At 35.4% G+C, this 25479-nt stretch overlaps 1 protein-coding gene across 8 annotated transcripts in view; it reads left to right on the forward strand.

The window, feature by feature from the left end:
• Positions 1-25479, forward strand: part of VPS13B (vacuolar protein sorting 13 homolog B) — an 802268-nt gene that overhangs the window by 561317 nt on the left and 215472 nt on the right. For all 8 annotated transcript variants that reach the window (XM_049700204.1, XM_033438214.2, XM_049700207.1 and 5 more), the window contains 2 exons: positions 937-1624; positions 22267-22404. In XM_049700204.1, coding sequence (XP_049556161.1) covers positions 937-1624; positions 22267-22404 — 826 coding nt within the window. The remainder of the gene's footprint in view (positions 1-936; positions 1625-22266; positions 22405-25479) is intronic.

A 25479-nucleotide genomic window follows, 5' to 3' on the forward strand; every position in this document is an offset into this window, starting at 1 on the left:
AATCACTTCAGTGAAAAATCAAGTGAAATATCTAGGTCTCAAATAGTGTATCACAAACTAATGGTTGGGAGACTAAAAAAGGGAACCAAAGAATCAGACTGGAGGTCTTGCTGTTGTGCTGCCAAAGTAGTCATAACTGCTGCTACCACCAAGTTGTTCTTTGTTCTCTATGTAGGCAATTGGTGGAAAATTTTGAGAAATCATGGATACATTCAGTGCACAAAGGGAAAATCCACCTTCAAGGGTTTTAATTACTTACATTTTGCTTGATCACTTACACTTACCCTTGTTTCAAGTCCTGTTGTAGTAAAGGAAAATAAACATCGTTTTGAATGGCACACATTTAGTTTTCTTTGTCCTTCATAATTTAGAACTACTGACTTTTCCCTCTTTTACTATCCAAAATCCTATAAATCAGTTTTATAATGACAGGTAAACAATATAAACTACTCCTGCGTAAAATATAATTTCAACCAATGGTAATCATGATTTGGAAACAGTTTATTATACTACTTGGAAGATCACGGTAAAGAATACTAACTAATGTAACTCTTTAAAAGGCAAAGAAAGTAAAGTCTGACACGAAAAGGTACATTTTATTTATTTATTTATTTTTTCTTTTGGCTTGTGGGGATCTTAGTTCCCCGACCAGGGATTGAATCCGCACCCTCTGCAGTGAAAGCGCAGCGCCCTAACCACTGGACTGCCAGGGAATTCCTCTGAAAAATATATTTTAATGATAGAAATGCACATTTGATGTTTATCCTAAGTATTGTCTTGGCATTTTAACATGAATAATTTTTTTGAAAGAGCGCCTAGTTTCTTTCTATGATTACTCTGTTATACTAGACCCATTTTTAACATGCTTCTATAACATTTATATAGTAACACTTGGAATATAACTAGCTTAAAATATTTTATTATTTTTCCTTACAGATCTCTAAGCAAGAACAGAAAAAAATGGATACATATGATGGAACCATGGCTGATACCTCATCTCGGTACAGTGGTGCTCAGGATAGTGGAATTGGCAGTGACAGTGTTAAAATCAGAATCGTACAAATAGAGCAGCACAGTGGTACCAGTCAGCATCGCATTGCCCGTCCCTCACGCCAGTCATCAATTGTAAAAAATCTAAATTTTATTCCTTTTGACATATTCATTACTGCAAGTAGAATCTCACTAATGACCTATTCCTGTATGGCCTTGCCCAAATCAAAATCGCAAGAACAAAAGAATAATGAAAAAACAGGCAAGAGTTCATTAAATCTCCCAGAAGTTGATTCAGACGTCGCTAAGCCCAGCCAGGCATGTATTTCCATGGTCACAGCAGAAGATCTCTTAAGCAGCAACATATCTTTTCCTTCAGGGAAAAAAATAGGGGTCATCTCTCTGGAAAGTCTGCATGCATCCACAAGGTCATCTGCTAGACAAGCGCTTGGCATAACTATCGTTCGGCAACCTGGACGAAGAGGAACTGGTGACCTGCAGCTAGAACCTTTTTTGTACTTTATTGTGTCCCAGCCTTCTTTGCTTCTGAGTTGTCACCACAGAAAGCAGCGAGTGGAAATATCCATTTTCGATGCTGTGCTTAAAGGGGTGGCCTCTGATTACAAATGTACAGGTAAGAGCCTTCAAATTTACTGGGGTGCTAATCACTACTACTACATACTAAGTTTTAGTCCCAAACTTTGAATATTGATCAAGCAGAAAACAGCCGGCAGACCAGACAAGACTTCTTTTCTCTACAGAATATGTAAATATGTAAAGTTCATGTCCCACAGCTGAATCATGTTTAAGTAAATGTTTGACATGTAACAGGGTTTTTAGCCTTAGTGTTCTTACTGTGCCTCTGAATTTTTTTTCAGGAACTGAATGAAACAGGGGCTCTTTCTGGGCTATTGAAATGCTTAACAATTTCCAGTGATTAGGAAGCAAAGTGTTTTTTCATATTAATAGCCCATAGTATGCTTTCCATGTCAATGCAGCTGTTCAGGTAAAAACAGAAAAACCTTAGAAAATGAAGTTTATTGTTTTGGTATTCTTTTGCCCTAATCATCTTGCTGTAACAGCATAATATTAAGTGTATTTGAGAAGGTTTATTAGTAAAGTAAGATGACCTAAAGATTTTATACATCTGGGCTTCCCTGGTGGCGAAGTTGTTAAGAATCCGCCTGCCAATGCAGGGGACACGGGTTTGAGCCCTGGTCCGGGAAGATCCCACATGCCGCAGAGCACCTAAGCCCGTGCACCACAACTACTGAGCCTGCGCTCTAGAGCCCGTGAGCCACAACTACTGAAGCCCACGCGCGTAGGGCCTGTGGTCTGTGACAAGAGAAGCCGCCGCAATGAAAGCCCGCACACAGCAACAAAGACCCAAGGCAGCCATAAATAAATAAATAAAAATTTTTAAAATGCTACTTCCTTTAAAAAAAAAAAGATTTTATACATCTACAACAAGTGCATTTATTAGTGGTGTTGGCCAGCTGGCTCTCCTTGCCCCATCCAAACCTTCCTTATAACCTGAGAGTGTCATATATTATAATAATTATATTGAACTTCTGAAGCTTGTTGCCTGTTGAGACTAGGAAAGTGATCAGGGGTTCAGATTTAAGACGTATGGGCTGTTAAGTAACAAGAGCTAATGAAAACAGGGCCAAAGAAGATACAGAGACCTTTTCCCTGAGTTAATGTAGAATTAGAGATTTGGCGGGAAAGACTACCAGAGAGGGTAGCTGGATCGTCTTAAGATCCAGTATTGGAAGAGGGCCCTAGCAAGCTCGGGTATAATTCAGGCATTTTATTGTTCTCAGGTGGTCTCGTGTAGCAGATGGACGCCAGCAGTGAGGTATCTGGAGAATTTGTCCAATCTGGAAGTCAGGCTGGTTCATTCTTGGCATTAAGGAGAATCATTTTACACAGCAGGCTCCTGGAGAGTAGATAGCAGGTGTGAGGGTCAGGATTCAGCCCAAGGATGTAGGTTCAAAGGAGCCCTTGGCTCTTGCAGAGGTATAGTTCAAGTCCTCTACTTTAGAAGGTGGTAACTGGCCAGTTGCTAAGGAGGAAAATCGTAGCGTTACCTCCTAGGCTGCCTGCTGGCCCTCTCTCCATTGATGTGCTGGTGCTGGCTCATACTGGCTCAAAAGAGCTGATTGTTAAATTTTTAGGAACTTTGAAAGACCGTTGTTAAACCACTGGTAGTTTAAATCGCCATAGTGAGAATATTTACACCACAGATACTGGCAAATGCTGTCAATCAGCTGTCCTGCTCTGAGAGCCAGATGTTCAACATTTACCAGCCACCACTGCCTCCCTTCTTCAAACATGTTCTCATTTACTGAGTGCCTGTAATATAATGGGTACTTCAGGTCACTGGAGATGGGAGAAGTGCTGAAGTAGTTGATGTTATATGATTCAAGGACTCATGCCTGTAGACCTCATACCTGTTTGGGTGTCTGCTTAGCATTGGCAAAAAGTAGGTGTAGGATTGGGAGAATAAAAGTTAATTCCAAGCCCCTCCTTAAGTGCTTTCAGCTGCAGTTGCTTTATGGGTGGGTGGCTTTAGCAGCTTCTACTAAAAGATACTAAGTTCAGCAAAGTTCAGGGCTCATAGCAAAGGTGTACATTTGAATTGTAACTGGTTCCTAGGTTGAAATAATAAAGCATTTTTTGTTTAAAAAAACATCCTTGTGCATAGACCAATGTGGAACCCAATTTCAGTAGATGAAGTTTAGGATGAAGGTTATGGGCCAGATTGAGTATAGGGGATTTACCTGTGGGAGGAGAAAGTCTTACATACCTCCTAAGGAGCATCCTTTGCATAATATTCTTGTGGATGCCTTTCCTTACACAAAAAGCATCTTCTTGGACATTTATACTATGCTAATAGAGTCATCAGTATAAGTTAGCATGTTTCTTAAAAATGAATTTAGTGATTTGGAGAAATTTGTCTGAAAACAAGTAGTTAAAATACAATGGCTAAAAAACAAAAAGTACAACTAGCAATTATTGAGTATTCAGTCTGTGCCAGGCATTGTACTAACTGCTTTAAATGCATTATCTCACTTAATCCTCATAACAACTCTGTGGGAAATATGTTCCCATCTTACATAAAAAGAAACTAAAGTTTGGAGAAGTAACTTGTCCAAGATTACAGACTTAGCAATAGACAGAGCTAAAATACAAAACCAAGATTTTTTGGACTTCTGAGTCTCTCACCCTGTATGGCTCCATGGAATGGACAGAAAGATGTGAATTGCAGTTGTCAGTCAACCTCCATTGTCCCTCTCCAGACCATGCAAACGGTTCGCTTTCTTTGTTTTAACTGGTGACTTTGCATATATGTGTCCATGATGTGACTACACAGTACAGCCTCTCTTGGTAAATGACAAACCTGAGTTGAAATTCTAACTCTGTCACTTAGGAGACGTGTACCTACCTATCTATGTCATAGGGCGATTATGAAATCGAAAAGAGATAATTAATGAAAGTACTTAGCATTGAGTCTAGCAAGTAGTAGGCCCTCATAAATGTTTGCTGCTACTGCTTTAGTTATTAATATCAATATATAGTAGAAAGATTACTAAATTAGGAAGCAGAAAGCCTGGGATTTAATTGTTCCTGTTAATTAGCAGAGTGATCTTAGCCCGGCAGTTCACTTCTTTGGGTTTCTGTTTCCTTATGTGTAAAATGTGATGATTATAAAAGATACCAACAAGGCTCATTCCAGATCTAAAGTTTTATCATTCTGTAATTTGGAATTCGTCTCCCCACACTTACCTTTCTAAAAATATTTAAACTAGCTTTGGCCTCAGGAAGTTGACATCTGTAAGCCACTACCCTATCAGATTACAATTTATTTTGACTTGTTTTAAAGATGCAAGTTTTCTTTTGATATTCTAGTGGAACACTAATTAGTTTATCCAGTACTTAAATACATAAATTTTATTAAATATTCATGAAGTTATTTTTCAAAAACTGATTTGAGGAATTTCTATTTTAAATTGGTCCACTTGAATGAACTATCAAAGTTCCATTACCAATTTAGTCGTCCAGAAACGCTTCATGTAGCACTTTTAATCCTGAAGAAAGCAGTGTTCCATGTCCAGGATTCTTTTGAAGCTTTGAAATAGTAACCATGTGGGTAAGAAAAAAGAGAAAAATATGAATAACCGTAACACTAACATTCATGGGGAAGAGAAGGAGTAAAGTGGAAGTGGCCAGTTGCATTTCTGGATTCTGAAGTGAAGGGACTATTGGCAATGTCTTAATTGGAGGGACAAAAAGGGGTATCACCAGGCAGCTAACTTTCTAAGAAAGGTCAAGGAAAGGTTAAAGGCATCACAAGTTTAAAATGAAAGAAGAAACATGTTATGTCTTTCTGTAGTGTTCATACTTTCTCTCTTGATTCTAAAATTAATCCTTTTTTGTAAGGTAACTCAAGTGGCAGCCAACCAGTAGCAGTTTTAGCATATATGTGCAGTTCAGTGATCACCCAATTTCAGCATTTCAGATGTGACCAGAGGTTGTTTTGGAGATAATGGATTTTCTTTTTTAAGAGGACAGAAACATTTGATTGTAAAAAAACTTTTAGCACAACAGCGTGTAATTGTTTACTGTTTTATGTGAAAGTCAAACTATTATTATATATGCTAATGTTACTTTGTATGGAAATCATATGGAACAAAAAGTAAACAAAGAATTTTGTGTCACTCCATCAAAACACTTATCATGTTCAGAAGATAATTTTCAAAAAAATCATAATTCTTATATAAATACAAAATGAACATGTCAAAGATTTTACTTAACTCATTAATTAATGAGGGAACCAATAAGAATGTTACAAAATAATTCATACACAGGAGACCTCTAAGGCCCTGGTCATCTCAGAGGTTTTGATTCTCTAATTCATTAAGATCATAAAAATGGTAAAAGCCATTTGATCACTGACTTCATTCATTGTTTAAGCTTGGCTCTGGGTAATTCTAAAAAGATGGAAGTACTTTTCACATTAAATTATGAAGATGTGATTTTTATTTGACATATTCAAGAGATTGCAGTGAAGACCCTGAAAGCAAATACTAAAAATCCTTTGAGCATTGTTGGAATATAGTGTTATAGCTCGAGGTAACTATTTTAAATTAATCAGCATGGTTTTTAAAATCACACCCCCCCCTTTTAGACAATCAACTTGACATTATTTTAGTATGAACTTATGATCCCTAGTGTGCCTTCATTTCTACACTCAGGCAATCTTTGGGAATAGTCATTCATTTTTTCTATTTGAACACTGGCTATTTATCAGACATATTCAAGATGCTGAGGAACCAGTAATAAGACCCAGTTTCAGCCTTCAGGCATCTCTCATCATTTAGTAATTATACTTATTATAGCTAATGATGAACGTTTAACAGGATATGGATCTTCATGACATGGAGAGCTTGTGAAACGCTTGAAGTTAAGTAGAGTTAAGTAAGAACTGTAAGTTCTACTTCCGGAGAAACAATTTAGAAAAGCTTAGTATCATTTGTATGGGATGGTTTAAGGAAAACTGCTAGGATTTTGAGGAATGATATAGGACTACTCTTCATTTTATTTTTTTAGTAGTAATAGATTTTTCCCTAGCTGCAATTCAGAATAATTTTTAGTATTCTGTTTATCTATTTGCTTTTTGGCTGTGTGTCTTTGTAATGTATTTTAGTGGTTGCTCTGACGTTTCCAATATATATGCTTAATCTTTCACAGTCAGTCTAGTTAGTGGTAATATTTTAACACTCCAAGAAAATGTAAAAGCCTTACAATCATAAAGGTCTCTTTACCCTTCCCCAATATATATTACATCTACACATACTGAAAATCCTACCAGATAAGATTTTGACATTTGTTTCAATAATCTTACATATTTTAAAGAACTAAAGAGGAAAAAACTAGTACGTTTTATATTTCTCCCAGGAATTTACCATGTCCAGAGCTCCTCCTTCATTCCTAAAGTTCCGGGTTTTCCTCTGGTATGTTTTCCTTCAGCATTAAGAACTTCTTTAGCATTTCTTTTAGAGCAGGTCTGTAGCAACAAATTCTCTTAGTTTTCCATTATCTGGGAGTATTATTTTCTCTGTCTCTCATTCCTGAATGATATTTTTGCTGGATATAGAATTCTAGGTTGACATTTCTTTGAGCACTTCAGTGATATTGTTCCACTCTCTTCTATCCTCTGTGGTTTGTGATGAGAAATTCATGGTAATTCCAATCCTTGTTTCCATATATGTAATGTGTTGTTTTCCTCTAGTTGCTTTCAAGATTTTTTTCTTTATCTTTGGTTTCCTGAGATTTATTATATGATGTGTCTGGCTTGATTTCTTTAAATTTATCCTGTTGGAGGTTCTCCAAGTTTCTTGACTCTGTAAATATTTTTTTAACTAAATTTAGGAACTTTTTGGCTATTCTTTCTTTAGATATTTTTCTGTACCAATCTTCCTACTCTCCTTTTGGGACTCCAAAGTTAAGCTTTTTTACATTGCTCTTCAGATCCCCGAGACTCCATTCACTGTTCTTTTTTCCTCTCTGTTCTTCATATTGGATAATTTCTATTGGATTTTTCTGTTTTAATATTTCCATTTGGTTATTTTTTTGTAGTTTCTGTTTCTCTTCTGAGAACTTCTATATTTCCATTTATTTCAAGCATGTTTACCTTTAGCTCATGAAACACAGTTGTAATTCTTCCATAATATCTTAAATGCTTGTGTCACTGCCACCACAGCACAGCCACTGCATTGTACAACTTTACACACACACACACACACACACACAGCCCACACTTGGGGCAAAACTAGGAGAGAAAAAAGAAAACTAAAAAGCAGCTGGTTTCCCCAACAGTATTGAAAACAGGGGTCTTATCTTCCAGACAGAGTTTCTGTTGGACTTTCGGCTGTTCCTGCTATCACTGCACCACAATTTAGGACTCACTCTCAAGTCAAAGTTATAAGGAAAAAGAGGAAAACTGAAACAAAACAAAATAGAAAATTCACCACTATTGGATCATATCTGCAAGTTTAACTCCCCTCCCCAGTCTGCATTGCTCTTGTTTACTTTTGAGAGTCGTCAGGTATTTGTGTTTTGTCTTTTTTCTTGAGTTTTCATTTAAGCAGCATGGGAGATGGGCTGTACTGAGCTTATTTCAATTTTGGCTGGCACCAGAAATCCTGCAATTTTAAAATAATAAAAATATTTTCTGGTCCATTAGTGGAGGCATGGTTTTCTGAGAAACTTAATACAGGATTTCCTCCAAAAGTGATACTTTAATATCTTTACATCTATAAGCACAGATCAGTTAAATATATTGTAATGAATAATTACTGCTCCCAGGGAGTTGTCAGTATTAACTTGATTCTGCCCATGTCACCATTAAGCAAAGAACATACCCAAATACTCAAAGGGTGGTAATAGTGTTCTCTCAATGTGTTCCTTAGGGATATTCTTTCATATATTATAAAATCACGTTAGAAGAGGAAATGCTGTGAAACTCATTGTTCCTCATGTCAATCTGCCTTCTCAGCACATGTGACTATATAGACATATGTGTGTTTCTTATAAGACCATTTATACACATATATATTAAAAAAACCTAATTCTACATGGGATGCTACCCAGAATAAAATGGAATCTTTATGTATACCTATATCTACATCTATTTTAGAAACCTGAAGTGAAATAAGAATGATGAGAATTGCTTATGATTTTGAAAGTGTCATTAATATAGTCCCCAATCTGCATAATTTAGTGATCTTAAATTATACCAGCTATACTTGCAAGTGTTTCATGTTACTCTCCATAATTTAAAAAAATGGCAAATTATTTGAAGTATAAATTATCAACTTCAATTTCTTTTATGACTATTAATACTAATAACCTATAAATGATTTTCCATCTAGTCCAAGTAGATAGTTTATCTGTGAGTTAACAGGTTTCTTTTTAAAATATTAAAATAATGGCCTTTTTCCATGCCCTTCTAACTTGGAGCAACCTCTAACAGAAATGAGATCTTCTGCCAGCACCTTTACATGTAGCAGCTGTATTATTGGCAATTCTCATTTAAATAAAGATGTATGTAGTTGTTTTAACATAATCGTATTAGTTGTGTTTATAAATATTTAAAAATTGGTATTTGTTTTGTTTAAGGTAATGGAGTCCAGATTTGAAATTGCCTCATATCTTGACTATGCAGCCCAAGGCAGCCTCAAAAAGTCATTTTTCTTCTTGTTTGTTTGGGGCTTTTTGTTTGTTTTTGAAGAAATGACTGTGCCATCTGGTCAATTGTGAAGGAGTTGAACCATTCTGAGGGATTTCGCTACCCCCACCCACTGCTCCCTCAGTACACAGTCATCTTATTACTCGTTAATGGGTGCTAGGGACTAACAAACTAATTTGAAAACAATTGCTTCTGCCCTCTTGCAACCTTTTTATCTTATTGTAATTTTTCAAACATCAACTAAACTAAAATACAGAAATTACGGTTGATTAGAACTTATCTTTCTAAAAAAGCAGGTTATGACACAACTTCTGTGTAGGTTAGAAACACCCATGTCATGATACCTCTAGTATGGGACACTTCCTTCATTTTCTAGTTTTATAAATGTTACAGATACGGCTTCAGATTCAATTAAGAGGCAAACATGGAATAGAGTTCATTTAGAGGTCAAGATTTAGAGTTAGTTGTGAGTTCTTATCCATGCTCTGCTACATACAGCTGTGTGACCTTGGACAAGTTATTTAACCTCTCTAAGCCTCAGTTCCTTATCTTTAATATGGGGATATACGGGTAGCAACCTCCTGGGGTTGCTGCGAGGATTAAACGATGTATATGAAGCTCTTAGCTAAGTGTGCAACATAGAGCTCAGTGAATTGTTAATGTTATGGTGGTTGTTGCTTTTTTCATCATTGTTAATATGTTTAGGCTGAGTTTAAAATAGGGGCTGTAATCAGCCAAAAAAAAAAAAAATTCATGTCATTTCAGTGCCATTATAGATATTGTGTAGTTTGCAAATTTTCAGTTATAATAATTGGCTTCTTTACTCTTTCATGAATAGGTCTGCAGAAAATGTGCTGAAGACGTTTAAGTAAACCAACAGTTAGAAAATCATAAACTGGCTTCTAACACCTCATAAATCATATCTTGATTTCATTTAGTTCTTGTGACTTTAAGAGAAGGATTGAATTACATGTCTCTTTAGAATTAACAGTTTTGCTAATGTCCCTGGAAAGGCTTAGAATTAACCTGTGACTTTAATGTCATAATGATCACAACTTGAACATTTATCTGAAAATTTAGCTGCTAGGAACGTTTCTTGCTGGCCAGTAGTAATGTGAAATGAAATTATTGCTTTGACAGGACTCAGCAAGTAAGTAGGTCTTTTAAATGGGAGGCACTCTAGTACATCACTCAGGGAGAGTTGTGGTGAGAAAGTTAAATAAGAAGGAACCCAGCCAGTGGGGGGGATTTATGTATGGGGAAGGGTTTGGGAGTGGAAATCAGAAATTTCTACTTTTAGTCATGGCTCTAATGCCAAGGCTCTTTCATGCAAATAACTAAATTTCTTAGTGTTTATCTCTAAAATAGGTACAGGCATACCTCAGAGATATTGTGAGTTCCGTTCTAGAACCACCACAATAAAGCAAATATTGCTGTAAAACAAATCACAAGAATTTTTTGGTTTCCCAGTGCATATAAAAGTTACGTTCACACTATAGTGTAGTCTGTTAAGTATGCAATAGCATTATATCTAAAACACAATGTACATGCCTTACTTGAAAAATACTTTATTGCTAAAAATGCTAACCATCATCTGAGCCTTTAGCGAGTTCTAATCTTTTTGCTGGTGTGGGGTCTTGCCTCTGTGTTGATCAGGATAGTGATTGTTAAAGATTTGGGTGGCTGTTGCAGTATCTTTACATAAGGTAACGATGAAGTTTGCCACGTTGATTGGCTCTTCCTTTCACGATTTCTCTGTAGCATGCAATGCTGCTTGATAGCATTTTACCCACAGTAGATCTTCTTTCAAAATTGGAGTCAATCCTCTCAAACCCTGCTGCTGCCTTATCAACTAAGTTTGTGTAATATTTTAAGCCCCTTGTTGTCATTTCAACAGTCTCCATGGCATCTTCACCAGGAGTAGATTCCATCTCAAAAAACCACTGTTTTGCTCATCCATAAGAAGAAACTCCCCATCCGTTAAAGTTTTATCATGAGATTGCAGCAATTTAGTCACATCTTCAGGCTCCACTTCTAATTCTAGTTCTCTTGCTATTGCCACCACATCTGCAATTACTTCCTCCACTGAAGTCTTGAACCCCTCAGAGTCATCCATGAGGATTGGAATCAACTTCTTCCCAACTCCTGTTAATGTTGATATTTTGGCCTCTTCCCATGAATCACAAATGTTCTTAATGGCATCTAGAATGGTGTATCCTTTCCAGAAGGTTTTAATTTACTTTGCCCAGATCCATCAGAGGAATCACTATCTATGGCAGTTATAGCCTTACAAAATGTGTTTCTTAAATAATAAAACTTGAAAGTTGAAATTACTCCTTGATCCATGGTCTACAGAATGGATGTGTTAGCAGGCATGAAAACAACATTGATCTCATTGTACATCTCCATCAGAACTCCTGGGTAACCAGGTGCATTGTCAGTGAGCAGTAATGTTTTGAAAGGAATCTTTTTTTCTAAGCAATAGGTCTCAACAGTGGACTTAAAATATTCAGGAAACCATGTTGTAAACAGATGTGCTGTCATCCAGGCTTTGTTCCATTTATAGAGCACAGGCAGTGTAGATTTAGTGTAATTCTCAAGGGCCCTAGGATTTTCAGAGTGGTAAATGAGCATTGGCTTCAACTTCAAGTCACCAGCTGCATTGGCCCCTAATAAGAGAATCAGCCTGTCCTTTGAAGCTTTGAAGTCAGGCATTGACTTCTCCTCTTTAGCTATGAAAGTCCTAGATGACATTTTCTTCCAATATAAGGCTGTTTCGTCTGCACTGAAAATCTGTTGTTTAGTGTAGCTACCTTCATTACTTATTTTAGCTAGATCTTATGGATGACTTACTACAGCTTCTACATTAGCACTTGTTGCTTCACCTTGTTATGTTACAGAGATGGTCTCTATCCTTAAACCTCATGATCCAACCTCTGCTAGCTTCAAACTTTTCTTCTGCAATTTCCTCACCTCTTTCAGCCTTTATATATAACTGAAGAGAATTAGGGCCTTGCTCTGGATTTGGCTTTGGCTTAAGGAAGTGTTGTGGCTGGTTTGATCATCTATCCAGACCACTAAAACTTTCTCCATATCAGCAATCAGGCTGTTTCACTTTCTTATCGTTTATGTGTTCACTGAAGTAGCACTTTCAGTTTCCTTCAAGAACTTTTCCTTTGCACTTACAACTTGGCTAACTAGTGCAAGAGGCCTAGCTTTCGGCCTGTCTGGGCTTTTAATGTGCCTTCCTCGCTAAATTTAATCATCTCTAGCTTTTGATTTAAAGTGAGAGATGTACAACACTTCCTTTCGCTTGAATACTCAGAGACCACCGTAGGGTTATTAATTGTCCTAATTTCGATATTGTTGTATCTCAGGGAATAGGGGGGCCTGAGGAGAGGGAGAGAGACAGGGGAATGGCCAGTCAGTGGAGCAGTCAGAGCACATACAACACTTACGGATTAAGTTCATTATCTTATATGGGCATGGTTTGTGGTGCCCTAAAACCAATTATGATAGTAACATCAAAGATCACCGATCACCATAACAAATATAATAATAAAAAAATTTGAAATATTGGGAACTTACCAAAATGTGATGACACAAAGTGAGCAAATGCTTTTGTGAAAATGGCACCAATCAACTTGCTCAACACAGAGTTGCCACAAACCTTCAATCTGTAAAAGATTCAATATCTGCAAAGCACAATAAAACAAAGTGCAATAAAACAAGGTATACCTTTATAATAATACCTAGTCTTTGTAGTTTAATGGTTTAGTCTGAGCTCCAAATGAGATAATATTTATGAAATACCTTGGAACTATGAAATACTCAGCTATAAGTTGGGACTTCAATAGTTATTAGCAGTAGAAGGGAGAGTTTAATAGACTTTCCTTTCTGGACATGATAAAAAGATTAGTGTTCTGGCCCTTTTTAACACCGATTTTAGTTATCAACATTTACTCAAAGTGAAGGAAAAATGGCAGGAATCATTTATAGCCACTGGATTGGCTTTCAGTGTTACAGAACCCAGACTTAGAGCAGAGACTTAAGTTGGGGTTAAGTTGATCATCCTTGAATTTATTTGACTACATTTTTTTGACTGGACAGCACCCTTTCTTTCCTTGTTCTTAATTTTAATCAGACGTCATATAAAATATCTGAAACCCACATTAGAATTTAACATGAAAGTAACAAAATAGGAAAGAGATCAGGAACAACACAGAACAGCGTAGAAAATACAAGGAATTCATTGAAATGATATTTCACATATTATCTGCTGATTGGCATCATTAAGTAGAAAGAATGCACTTTCTTCTAGCAAGATATGGAAGATTTGGTTCTAAAAATAAGAACCAATGGACACTGATGATTACACATGCCAGCAGCCATTTTAATCTTTTCCTCTTTCTCTTCCTATGGGCTCCAGGCTTGGGATTTCAAACCAGGAAATCTCCTCTTCCCCTTCCTGTCACATCTTATGAGGTGAAAAAACACTTAAGGAGTTAGTCAAATGCCTAGATATTGACAAGGAGATGGTGGCACTGACCTTGCATCCATAGCAATTTAGAACTGGTTTCTCAGTTGATTTTGCTGTTATACCATTGCATTGTTACTGTGTTTTATGGATCTAATTTAATTTTCAGGTATTGTAGAGGCTTCATGGACTACATTTTTTTTTTTAAACTTTATTTATTTATTTTTGGCTGCATTGGGTCTTCATTGCTGTGCACGGGGCTACTCTTCATTGCGGTGCGCAGGCTTCTCATTGCGGTGGCTTCTCTTGTTGCAGAGCATGGGCTCTAGGTGCACGGGCTCAGTAGTTGTGGTGCAAGGGCTTAGTTGCTCCGCGGCATGTGGGATCTTCCTGGACCAGGGATCAAACCTGTGTCCCCTGCATTCGCAGGTGGATTCCTTAACCACCGCCAGGGAAGTCCCTCATGGACTACATTTGCTTCTGTGGCTACATTAAAAAAATAATAATAATAAGATAGCCATTAAACTAAGGATCATAAAATAAATACAGAAAAACATAAGAAACTCAGCAAACCTGTAGCTTTGCCTTTTACATGTACAGTGGTTGGAAGGTGACTATTCTGAAAGTAACCACTCATTGCAGGGAGTTATTCTTCCAACCGTTTTTGAGCATTCCAAAACCAAGTACAACCATGGCTTCTGAAAGAGGCCCTTGGGAGATGTAACCATATCAATTTCATAGATAGAGGCAAATTGATTTAGTACAATAGACCCTCCCAAAATGCTTTCCTTTAAATTTTATTCAATTTCTGTTAAAGAAAACCTTTGTGTATTCTTGGCTGGTTATAAAAGGATTCAGCTAAAGAATCATCTAGGAACGTCTTGTCAATGAAGTCAGAGAGCGGAAGGGAAAGTAGGGAATCTCCAAGCCTTTGCCTATTACCCTAATTCCTCTTTAGGTATTTTCTCCCTCCCTACTCTGGCTAGTTATGAACTCTTCTTGATCTTCCTTAAAAAAGAAAGCCCTGTGAAATTGAAATCCTGATGGACTCACCATGTTTACTTATAAATCACTTTAAAGTGTCATTTCAATCTCTTCTTTGTATGAAGGTTGATATACTCAGATACCTTTGTAAAAGGAGTCTCTAACTTCTAGTTTAAAAAATGGAAAGCAGTCACCTTTGGCTTGCAGATTATTTACATCCTTGACTCATATGTAGGCAAAGTATTTCTAAAGGATAAGAAAGAAGGTGAGAATATAATTCTGATAATTATCAGGACCAAAATGCAGAGAAGTTGTCAGGTGTATAATTTCTCCTTAGCCAAAAGTGTTTGATAGGGAAGTAAAATAGGTTGACTAGTATTTCAAACCTCAATAATTATTATTTTAAAAGTTAAATATAAAGAAGTTTACTGGCTTCTAAGATCAAAATTGAGTGTAATTTCCATGAATAAACAAAGCTTTTTATTTTTTACCTTTTATATTATATTCCTCTGATTTTAGATAAGTGATAAAGATTTTTCAAAATTAAAAAAAAACAAAAAAGTAAGAATAGACACTTGAAAGATATACCACACACATACTCCTATTTTGTTTAGAGTTTGTGCTTAAGAAACAAAATAGTAACTGTTTATTGAACTCCTACCATGACATGTCCCATACAAACCACTTGCATATATTATCTAATATAATATTCTCAACATCCCCACAATTTAGTTTATTATCCCCATTTTGGAAACAAACTGGGACTCAAGGAAGTTAAAATTAAACTTACCCAGTTTAAGGAGTCAGGATTTATACCGAGATTTGTGTACCTCATGTTCTTTCATTACCCTACATTTTTTCCTGTGTTATAAAGTGATATAAACTCATCTATAGAACAAAATGTTAGAAAGCTCCATGAAAGAAAGTCTTTGTTCAGTAAGTCCTGGGCCAGTGATAAACTATTTCACAAACCTCTTGCATGTGACAGTATCTTATCACCTGTCAGTTGTCCCTCAAGAGTTAATCAAAAGTCACTTAAATGCTCTTTCATAGACATGACAGCTCTGGATACCTCAGGCCAAAGAGAACCAATCTCCGTAAGCAGCCATAGATGCCACTTTGGTTCTGTGGCAGCCTGGGATAGGCCTGGGCTCATTACCTATGACAGACTTCAGTATGCTTGTGACTAATAATAACAGGGCATTGAAAACTTTTTTAAAAGTGGATAAAATATATAGTCTGTTTTTCTTTTAAAAAACTAAACAGTAGATCCTTCCGAACTTTCTGGAATTGGTAAAATGGAGACAAGTAAATCTCGAGAAAGGAAACTCAGTGCTGGGGGAGGCGGGGAGGAGTGGGGGAGAAAGAAAACTCAGTGCAATATGGCATGAAAGCCAAAAGTTGCTGAAATTAAATCTACAGTAATAGTTTAGGGAACACATTAATTTTAATTATATATCATCAGTAATGCTAATATTAGCATCCGTAGGCTTGAAAAAGCATGATATAATTTCAAAAGTTGTTGATAGGGGCTTCCCTGGTGGCGCAGTAGTTGAGAGTCCACCTGCCGATGCAGAGGACACGGGTTCGTGCCCCGGTCCGGGAGGATCCCACATGCCGCGGAGCAGCTGGGCCCGTGAGCCATGACCCCTGAGCCTGCGCGTCTGGAGCCTGTGCTCCGCAACGGGAGAGGCCACAACAGTGAGAGGCCCGCATACCGCAAAAAAAAAAAAAAAAAAAAAAAAGTTGTTGATAATATCGAGAAAGATTTTGTTAGCCAGGATTGCAAGCAGCAACAAGATTACATTAATACAGCAAGAAGCTAATACCAGGAATAAGATGACTTACTGAAGAAAACATGCTTAAAGTGAGGTACACCAAAACCCAATTAATCAAAAGTTTATTTTTCAGGATTTGTCCCCCAAATTTCAATTAATATTTTTTTCTGGTAACACAAATTTACAAGAACTCTCCATCATGGGAAAATTTTGTTCCCTTGACATTGCTCCATATTTAAGTTAGCACTCATGTTCCATAGAATGTAAAAGACCCAGGGTATCATGAGAAAATTGAATCGAAGAGTCAAAAACATTATTATGACTATAGTTACTTACAACTTCCTCCGTGAAAACATTGCCTAGAACTTTCAGGGAAAATAACTGTTGGGCTAATTTCTCCTGCTGCCCTTCTCTAACCAATTCACTTGTTAGAGGTGTTCTTGAGCACAAAAGTAGCCAAGAGAAAGGAGAAACAGGTATGCATTATCAACTCCATTGTAAACCTGTGGTTGGTAAAAGTAACTGTCACAGAAAGGAGGGGAAAATGAGGAAGAAAATGATGTTGGTTTGGAGTCTCACTCTAGTTCTCTTTATAACAGATATTTAGCTTTCAAATAAAGAGATTCTTGTGACACAAGGCTTTTTAAAATTCAAATTTTTTACTCATATGGCAAAAGAAAAGAAGTATCTTGTATAAAATTAACTAGACAGAAGTATCTGTTATAAAAGTAACTGGACTTCATTATATGTTCAGTATTATGTCAATCTTAAAATGAGGAAATTCTCACTGAAATCTGTGGGAAAATGTCTCCTCATTGGGACCTTTCCAGAAATTCAGCTTATGAATTCATTTATGAAAAAGAAATATCCTGCCACATAGTAGAACAAAGCAGAGTAATCAGGAAGCTTACAAAATCTTCACACTCAGCTGTTCTGTATGAGCTTGGAAAATAAATTTTTTTTAAGTAGAAGATTGCAAAGAAAATAAACAAGTTCATTTTTAAAGTTTCATTTTGGCCACATGAGTCATGTTATATTTTATATAATTCAAATGTTAAGCAAAGACATACTTTGTGAATATCTGCTAAGGGTTAAAAAATAAAAATAATGAGCAGCACTACAAAAATCACTTTATCAGAGTCAGAGGAAGACCTCCCAAGCAGTTAAGTGAAAGGAAAGTTCTGTGAAGAAGAGCAAAGTAATCTACCAGCACAAAGAATATAATCTGTATCAAGTCTCTATAAAAGCCAAGAGTACCTTAGTCCATCTGGGAGTGGACTTGAGACTCTGAATCTTCCCTTTGAGTGTTCTTTGTGACATAATATGATGAAGTATTTTATTTTGGAGTCCAGGTCAACCCAGAAGAAAAACAAATAATTTTGTCAATACCAATGTCTCATTGAAGTGAATTCTAAGTGACTTTGAACAAGATTTATGGCTGTGAGCAGTTTGTCATTTGTTCTGACCCATTTCCCACACTCTGTTACTCCTGATAAGATATGGCTTTCTCCTGTTTCTTAGGCTTAGGGACAACAGCGTAAATGTAAACGTGCTCATCAACATCAGCAGGAGCTTATTCTTTTGAGAGCTTCCTGTACTTAAGTAAATAGGTGTTCGCTGAGTATGAAGAAGAAAACTGGTGAAGTCTAAAGGAGCCTCCAGTATGAAAAAGTCATCCCTATTTGTCACTCCATTTGTATTATATTCACAGGCTCCTTTAATCTTGGTTTATCTGGTGCTTTTCCAACTATATTGACCTCAAGGAATGTGTAATATGAGTCCTATTTTCTACGTCTGATGATGGAATTCAGGAGAAGCTAAATTGAAGACATTTCAGGAAGTCTAGAAGTCATGCCCCACATCATCTAGCCATTAGGGCAAGAGGGACTAAATAGTGACTTACAAACCTGAGCTATTCTCTAGGATTCTGACATATGTTTCTGCTACTACTGCTGCTTCATCTCACCACAGTGACTACAGGCATATCCAGAGTAGAGATTTTAGCCAAAACTAGGAGAGTAGCCACCAGCCCTGTCATACATTCAGTATTCATCAACTATGAACCTGTATTTTCCTCAGTGTTCTTAATTTCAGTTATTCTCTTTTTCTAGCAGCCCTCTAAATGCAGCTGTACTTTTTAAACCAGGGGTGTAATAATATTAAACCAATAATATCATTAGACCAGTAAAACTTCGTTGGGAAATAGTCATTGAAATTTTTACTTCCTTGGATACCTTTCCTAGACTTTTACATTTTCTTTAATTCGTAATTCCTATTCTCCTTCCTACTATTGCCAGATTGTTTATTCTGACTCTATTAAGTCCCATTCCTCTTTAATTGCCCCAGTGCAGACTCCTGTGCTGGGTGCCAGATGGCAAGGCCCTTTAACTTTACACTGCAACCTGCGTAAAACCCATCTCCCCTACTTGGAAAACTCTCATTCACATCATCAGAATTTGCTGCTCCCCCAGTCTATACCTTGATGAAGATAGGAATCAAATGTCCTTTGAAGTGTTTTTTTCTTATTTTAATTTTTGTAAATGTTTGGTATGTAGTCCTATTTTTCTTCAGCTCTCAATAAATTATAGGTCCATATATCAGTTTGAGCTTAGGATCATCCTGAAGATGATTGTCTTCCAGTAGAATAAAAAGTATATATAGATATGTGTGTATGTATGCATGTATGTATGCAGATATGCCTTTTACTTTTGAATTTACTAAAGCTGGTGATCTGTTTCTTTGTTTTATTCACTTAACAGGACAGCTTAAAGCTTTTCTATATCAGTACATCAGATTCACTCCCTTCTTTTTATCAGCAGCATAGTATTCTATGAAGTATTCACAATGTAGTCATAATTTATTTTACCATTTCTCTATAGATAGATATTTAGTTTTATTTTGTTCTAGATTTTTAATATTTCACATGATACTATAGTCAACTCTTTTGGACATTTTCTGTGTATTCTTAATTATTTCTTTAAGATAGATTCCTACAGTGTCCTTTCTGATTACAAGGGCATGGATATTTAGGATTTTGGTAGACACTCGTTTCAACCCTCTTTACACTCTTATCCACCATACATGGTAGGATCAATTTTTCCTCCTCCCACACACAAGATATTACCAATCTTTTAAATTTATGCTAATCTGTTGAGTGAAAAAAAATGTATTTCTTGCTTTAATTTGGGTATGCTTAATTAACAGTGAGACTGAGCAGTTTTTTCCTATTTTTCATAAAACAGTGTTCTCCAGAAGGATTAAACAGCTAAAGGTAAAAATAAAATTTTAAAAATGCTTCAAGAAACTATAGGAAAATATATAATCAACCTAGTGATAAATCCATAAGATATGTTAATAATTTTTTACCACATCTATTAAGAAAAAAATATGCATGCAAAAAGCATCAGGATATAGTTAAAAGGCAACTAACATACCAAGAGAAAACATTTGCTACACATTGCAAACAAATCATTAACACCTGTAATATATAAGGAGCTCCTACAAATTAGTAAGAAAAAGAGCCCAATAGAAAAATGAATACTTATTTTTAGAAGAAGAATCCTAAATGGTCAATAAATGAAAAAAATACTCAACCTGCTTTGTTATTTACTATTAACAATATAAAATGGCTGTCTTACTATGTCAATTACATATAAATGTTTTTGATTCTTTTAAACATTGTATGGATTATCATTTTTTATTTAAACATTAATCTGTTGATGGACATCTAAGGTGTTTTCTACTTTTTGCTATGATAAACAGTTCTACAGTGAATTTGTGTGTGTGTGTGTGTGTGTGTGTTACATAGGCTTTATCAATTTTTTTAGTCTTGGCCTGATACGTAGAAAATTCTACTTATTTTTAAAGATTTTTTCCTTTGATTATTGCTAAGATGTACTATCTCTTAATGTTTATATTTTTAACTGTTTTATGCCATTTGTTTTTCTTTACTCATTATTTATTTTCTTCATTAAGTAGGTGCTTATTCTATCCTCAACCCATTTTTCTATTAGTATCTATATTGATTATACGAACTCTTTATATATTCATAATATCATTTTCTGCCATACAAGTTTGAATACGTGATTTTCATAAATTGTTTTACTTATCATCCGAAGTTTTACTTGCCAGTTTTTTTACACATGATATTAATATTTCTATATCAATTTAATTCATGTCTGTTCATTATTTATTTAGCTACATCACTTATATCTGTTTTCTCCATTAGATCATTGTTCTCTCTCTAGATTGTATCATCTTCAAAATGAAGAATTATGTCTCCTCATATAGGTCTGGCACAGTATTATTTATTTGATAATAATGGCTTTTTCTTGATGATGGCTACATAGCTGAAACCTAGAAGTAGACCCTCAGGTCCTGGCAGGTTACATAGTACCTACAAACTGATTATAGATCCTACCAGCAACAGACTTTTTGCCATCCTTTCACCAGACTTGACCATTATATTTGAAAGACAGAATAGTATGGTGTTACTATGGATCTACTATACATATTCTCACTGCTTTAAATTCACTGATCATATAAAAAGAGAAGAATGCACTACCTTAGTGTTTGATCTTTACCACATAGATCTAACGTCACGATCAATTGCTTTCAGTATTTTCTTTGAAATCACATAAAGGTTCATATGTGCCAAATTTCATAAGGATCACATGATAAGGTCAAGAAATACAAATTCCAGGGCAGAATTTATATGCCCGGTTCACATATGACAGTAATACTATGTAACCATATGTTGAATATAATACACAGTATGTAAATGCTATTCTTGAAAGCAATCCAATCAATAAAAACTAAAATAAATAACACTTTAATAACACATTTCAAATCAACTGAAAATGGAATAGATGGACTCTATGGCAAGAACATCCCTATAAAATTGACATTCAGAGGCCATTAAAACCCAGAGAGTAAAACAATCCTGAAACTAAAGAAAAACTGTGAATATTTAGAAGATTTTTAAAAGCCTACTATATTGTATGCCAAGACACAGCAGTTGTTTTTATTTAAAGAGCTATTTCAATAAAAACTGTGGATTGCCAAGCATTAAAAAGCTAATTCCATTTGCCATCACCAATAGCTGAATGAAACCTTACAAAATATATACAATATTAACCTTAAAAAAAGTTTAAAATACACAGTATTTAATAGAAAAAGTCAAAACTGAAAAAAGTCAACTTTTAGTCATAATTGGAACTATTAAAAGATTGACCAATTTTATCATTTAAGAAGGTTATGGGAAAGCTACTGAAGTTAACTTCAAAAGGCTAGCAGTAAAAGTGATTGTAATGTCAGTAAAACTCTGAAACAGATCAAATAACCCCTAAGTAGTACTAATCCACTGCATCTTTGAACATGTATATGCCTCTTTTTAAGCTGAAAAGGTTGCCCTTTTTTTCTTCAACTTGTTTCCAACATCCCATTTAAAAAAAAAAAAATCTATTCAACTGTTAACAGTCAGCAGCTCAGAGTACAGAAACTTTACCTTCACTCAAAGATGATATGAGTTAAGATTTGAAATATCTTTTCCTCTTTGGCCTGGTTCTGGAAAACATGGTTTTGTCATTCTACCTGTAGAGAGAGAGCGTCTCTTTCTTCATACAAGTATTTGTGTACTGTATGTATACAAACAAATGCATTAATGAAGGTTACATACAGTATTTTAACCATTTTTTTCCTCTTGCTTATCAGCTCAAACTCTTACACCAAAATTGATGTTTGTGTTGTAATTGACATTTTTAATTTCAATTTTGCCTCTTCAGATCCTGGGAAGACTTTGCCTGAAGCCCTTGATTACTGCACAGTTTGGTTGCAGACAGTACCTGGAGAAATAGACAGCAAAAGTGGTATTCCACCTTCACTTGTAATGCTACAAATTAAAGATTTTCTTAATGGACCAGGTAAGAAAGTCGTAATTCAAACTTTTTTTTGTATGAGTCTATTAACGTGTACATAGGGTCTGTTAACAATCCTGACATTCCTTGCCAGAAATGAGTAATTCATTTGTCTTCCAGACGTGTACTCTTCTCAGGCTGCCCATTCTAGAGATCAAAAGGCAAATATTAATATACATTAAAAATTACCTTTAGTCTGACAAAAAGTAGTTATCAATTAAAAAATAATTGACTGGAAGCCAAAGACTCAAGATTTTTTTTCTACCTTTTCTACTAATCGTGGGACCTTAGGCAGTTATCTAATCTCCTGTGCCTCAGTTTCCTTCCCTGTAAATGAAGAGAATAAAATAGATGATGGGTGGATAGATGGGTGGGTGGGTAGATGGATGGTTAGGTGGATAGGGTACATGACATACATACATAAGATAATATACATAAGTAGATTGGATTAGATAGATAAATACACTTATTTCAAATGCTTAGCAAAGTGCTTAGGACATATTAACACTCAATTTTAAATAGGTAGATATAGATATCAAAAGATATTGAGTGCTTATTGTGTCCCAGGTACTAAGTGCTTTACATACTTGTATAAACCCAAGAAGTAGGCCCTATAATTATCCCTACTTTATGAATAAGGAAGCTAAGACTTAGAAAAATGAAGTAAATTGCCCAAGATCACAGTAGCAGAGGAGCCATTCAAACTCTGGTCTTTATGACTCCAAAGACCTAGATCACTTTTATACTGCACTAATTTTAGCATAACTAAAGATTTTTTTCTTTCTTCTCCATCTCCTTCTCCTCCTCTTTCTTTTTCCTACTCTATTTCTTCTTCCTTCTCATGTTCCTCCTTTTCTTTTCTTTGTTACTCTTCCCTTACCTCCATGAGGTCTTAGCTATTTATTTAACAGAAATTACTACATTCAGTTTCCCTTTTGTTATGTTATATTTACAGTGCTGCAGAACCTGTTAGTCATTAAAGGAATACTAGTTTCTTCATTACGAATTTAAAACAATGGTGTTACGCTGTCTTAAGATCTCTAGCAGTACTCTGCAAGGCATGTATTTTGATGATTGAAAACTATCACTCTGTGGACCTGATTCAGTTTGTGTGCATGCTGGTGCACTTACGATCTATGACTACAGATAGGAAAGGTGGCCCATCATCACATCTGGAATAGAAAGAGCCTGAAACCACCTCAGTTGGCCCTTTCACTCTGGGTCAGTTCTTCTTAAGCATGTTTTTCCAGTGCTGGAATTTAAAAGGTATAGGAGGAATATGAAGAACTAGTTCTAATCATTAGTATCTAGCTGTGGTTTTAAAGACTGAAAGGAAGTAAAGAAGCTGATGATAAGGCTAAGGGAGTCATTAAAGTTCGAAGAATCCTTTGGGGTGAGCTGGATGATTGAAAGGAGTGTGAGTCCGCATACTTGGTTAGTGAGTGTGAAGTACCATATTTCACTGAATTCAAGCAACCATCAATTGTAGGAAAAAACATTTTGCATACCACTAAGGAAAAAGAAAAAATATCTGCTATTTGAGCTATGATACAGTGCTTTCTTACTGCATCAGTTGCAGGGCAAAAGACTGAACATGCTGGAATGAACGAAATAGGGTAAGAACATAAGGGTAGTTCATGGACAAGTGACAGGGAAACTTGCATTTACTTCTTTTTTCTCTCTTTTAGTGTCAGATTTCTTTTGCTTTCAGGCACAGTCTTTCACCTTTTGGCTAAAAAGTTCCCTTCTAGTTTACATTTGATTGATTTGTTTGTAAAAGGGATGGGATCTTCAAGTCAGTGGTAAATTGTGTACCATATTTTCATGGCTACCAAATAAATTGAACTTTAAGAGAAATGTCAATGAACAAATGAAAAATTATATGTTTATCATTCTGTCATTCAATGTGACTATGTAGCAGAAGTGCGATTTTTACAATAGTTGTACGTTTATATTTCTTATACTTCTTAAAACTGGAAACTACATATATGCCATTTCTAATTTTATGCCCATTCAATAATAGTGATAATATATCTGGAGATTCAAACTTTTAAATTAATGAATTGAAATAATTATTTTACAGCCATGCTTCTCAAACTGGAGTGTGCATTTGAGCATCTCTGGGGAGCTGGTTAAATGCAAATGTGACTTAATAGGGATGAAATTCTACATTTCTAACAAGCTCCCAGGTGAAATGGGTACTGTTGATCTGGGGATAACACATTTTGTACCAAGATTTTATTTGACTCATATATTAATAATATATATATATATATATGACTTTCTTAATACCATCAATAACAATTACTGAGACTCAAAATGCAGATATTTTGGGGCACAGGAGAGGGGGATGATACAAACAATGATGAATGGTTTTTTAAATGGTACTTTTATTATGAAAAATCAAATACAATGTCCAATAAATGGTTTAAGTTCTTCAAAGTCTTAAAACATTTTAACCAAGAGCACTTTTCTTTCATAAATTATTTGAGGGAAGGTTACTTTGAATGATATGTCAGTTCTGTGGGATTCCACTAGAACATTAACCTAACAGCCTTGAACTACTCCAGAATTTACTACCTTAGACAAAAAATTCCTTAAACAATTTGTTATATAAAGTATGTAAGTAGATGTTATTACATAATATAATTGTATTCTCTCACTATACAGCTACACTATATTAATTGAGAGATCAATAGGAATAACAGGACATAATAAAGCATTTCTTGCTGTAGGAATGTATTATTTTATAGATTTTTGGCAACTCAAGAAATATATATTTCCAGATTTTACATAATAGTATATTAAGAGCAATATTATTTATGCTAAGACTGGGGGAACAAACTTCAGCTTTATAATATTCCCCAATACTATCCTCTTCCCTTAAAAAATAAAAAGGCCTTTTTTTTAATATTGAAAATAATGCTTCTAAGTTTTATGCGGTATTATCGTTAAGAATCTTTTGATACCAAAAGATTGTTTTATTGTTTATTTTAATCTATATGCACATCTTATTTAAGTATCATTCCCAAAGAACGCTTTATGCTACAATGCTCCATCTCTAAAATAGTATATTTTCGT

Source organism: Orcinus orca, chromosome 17, assembly GCF_937001465.1.
Source record: "Orcinus orca chromosome 17, mOrcOrc1.1, whole genome shotgun sequence".
Lineage (NCBI taxonomy): Eukaryota > Metazoa > Chordata > Mammalia > Artiodactyla > Delphinidae > Orcinus > Orcinus orca.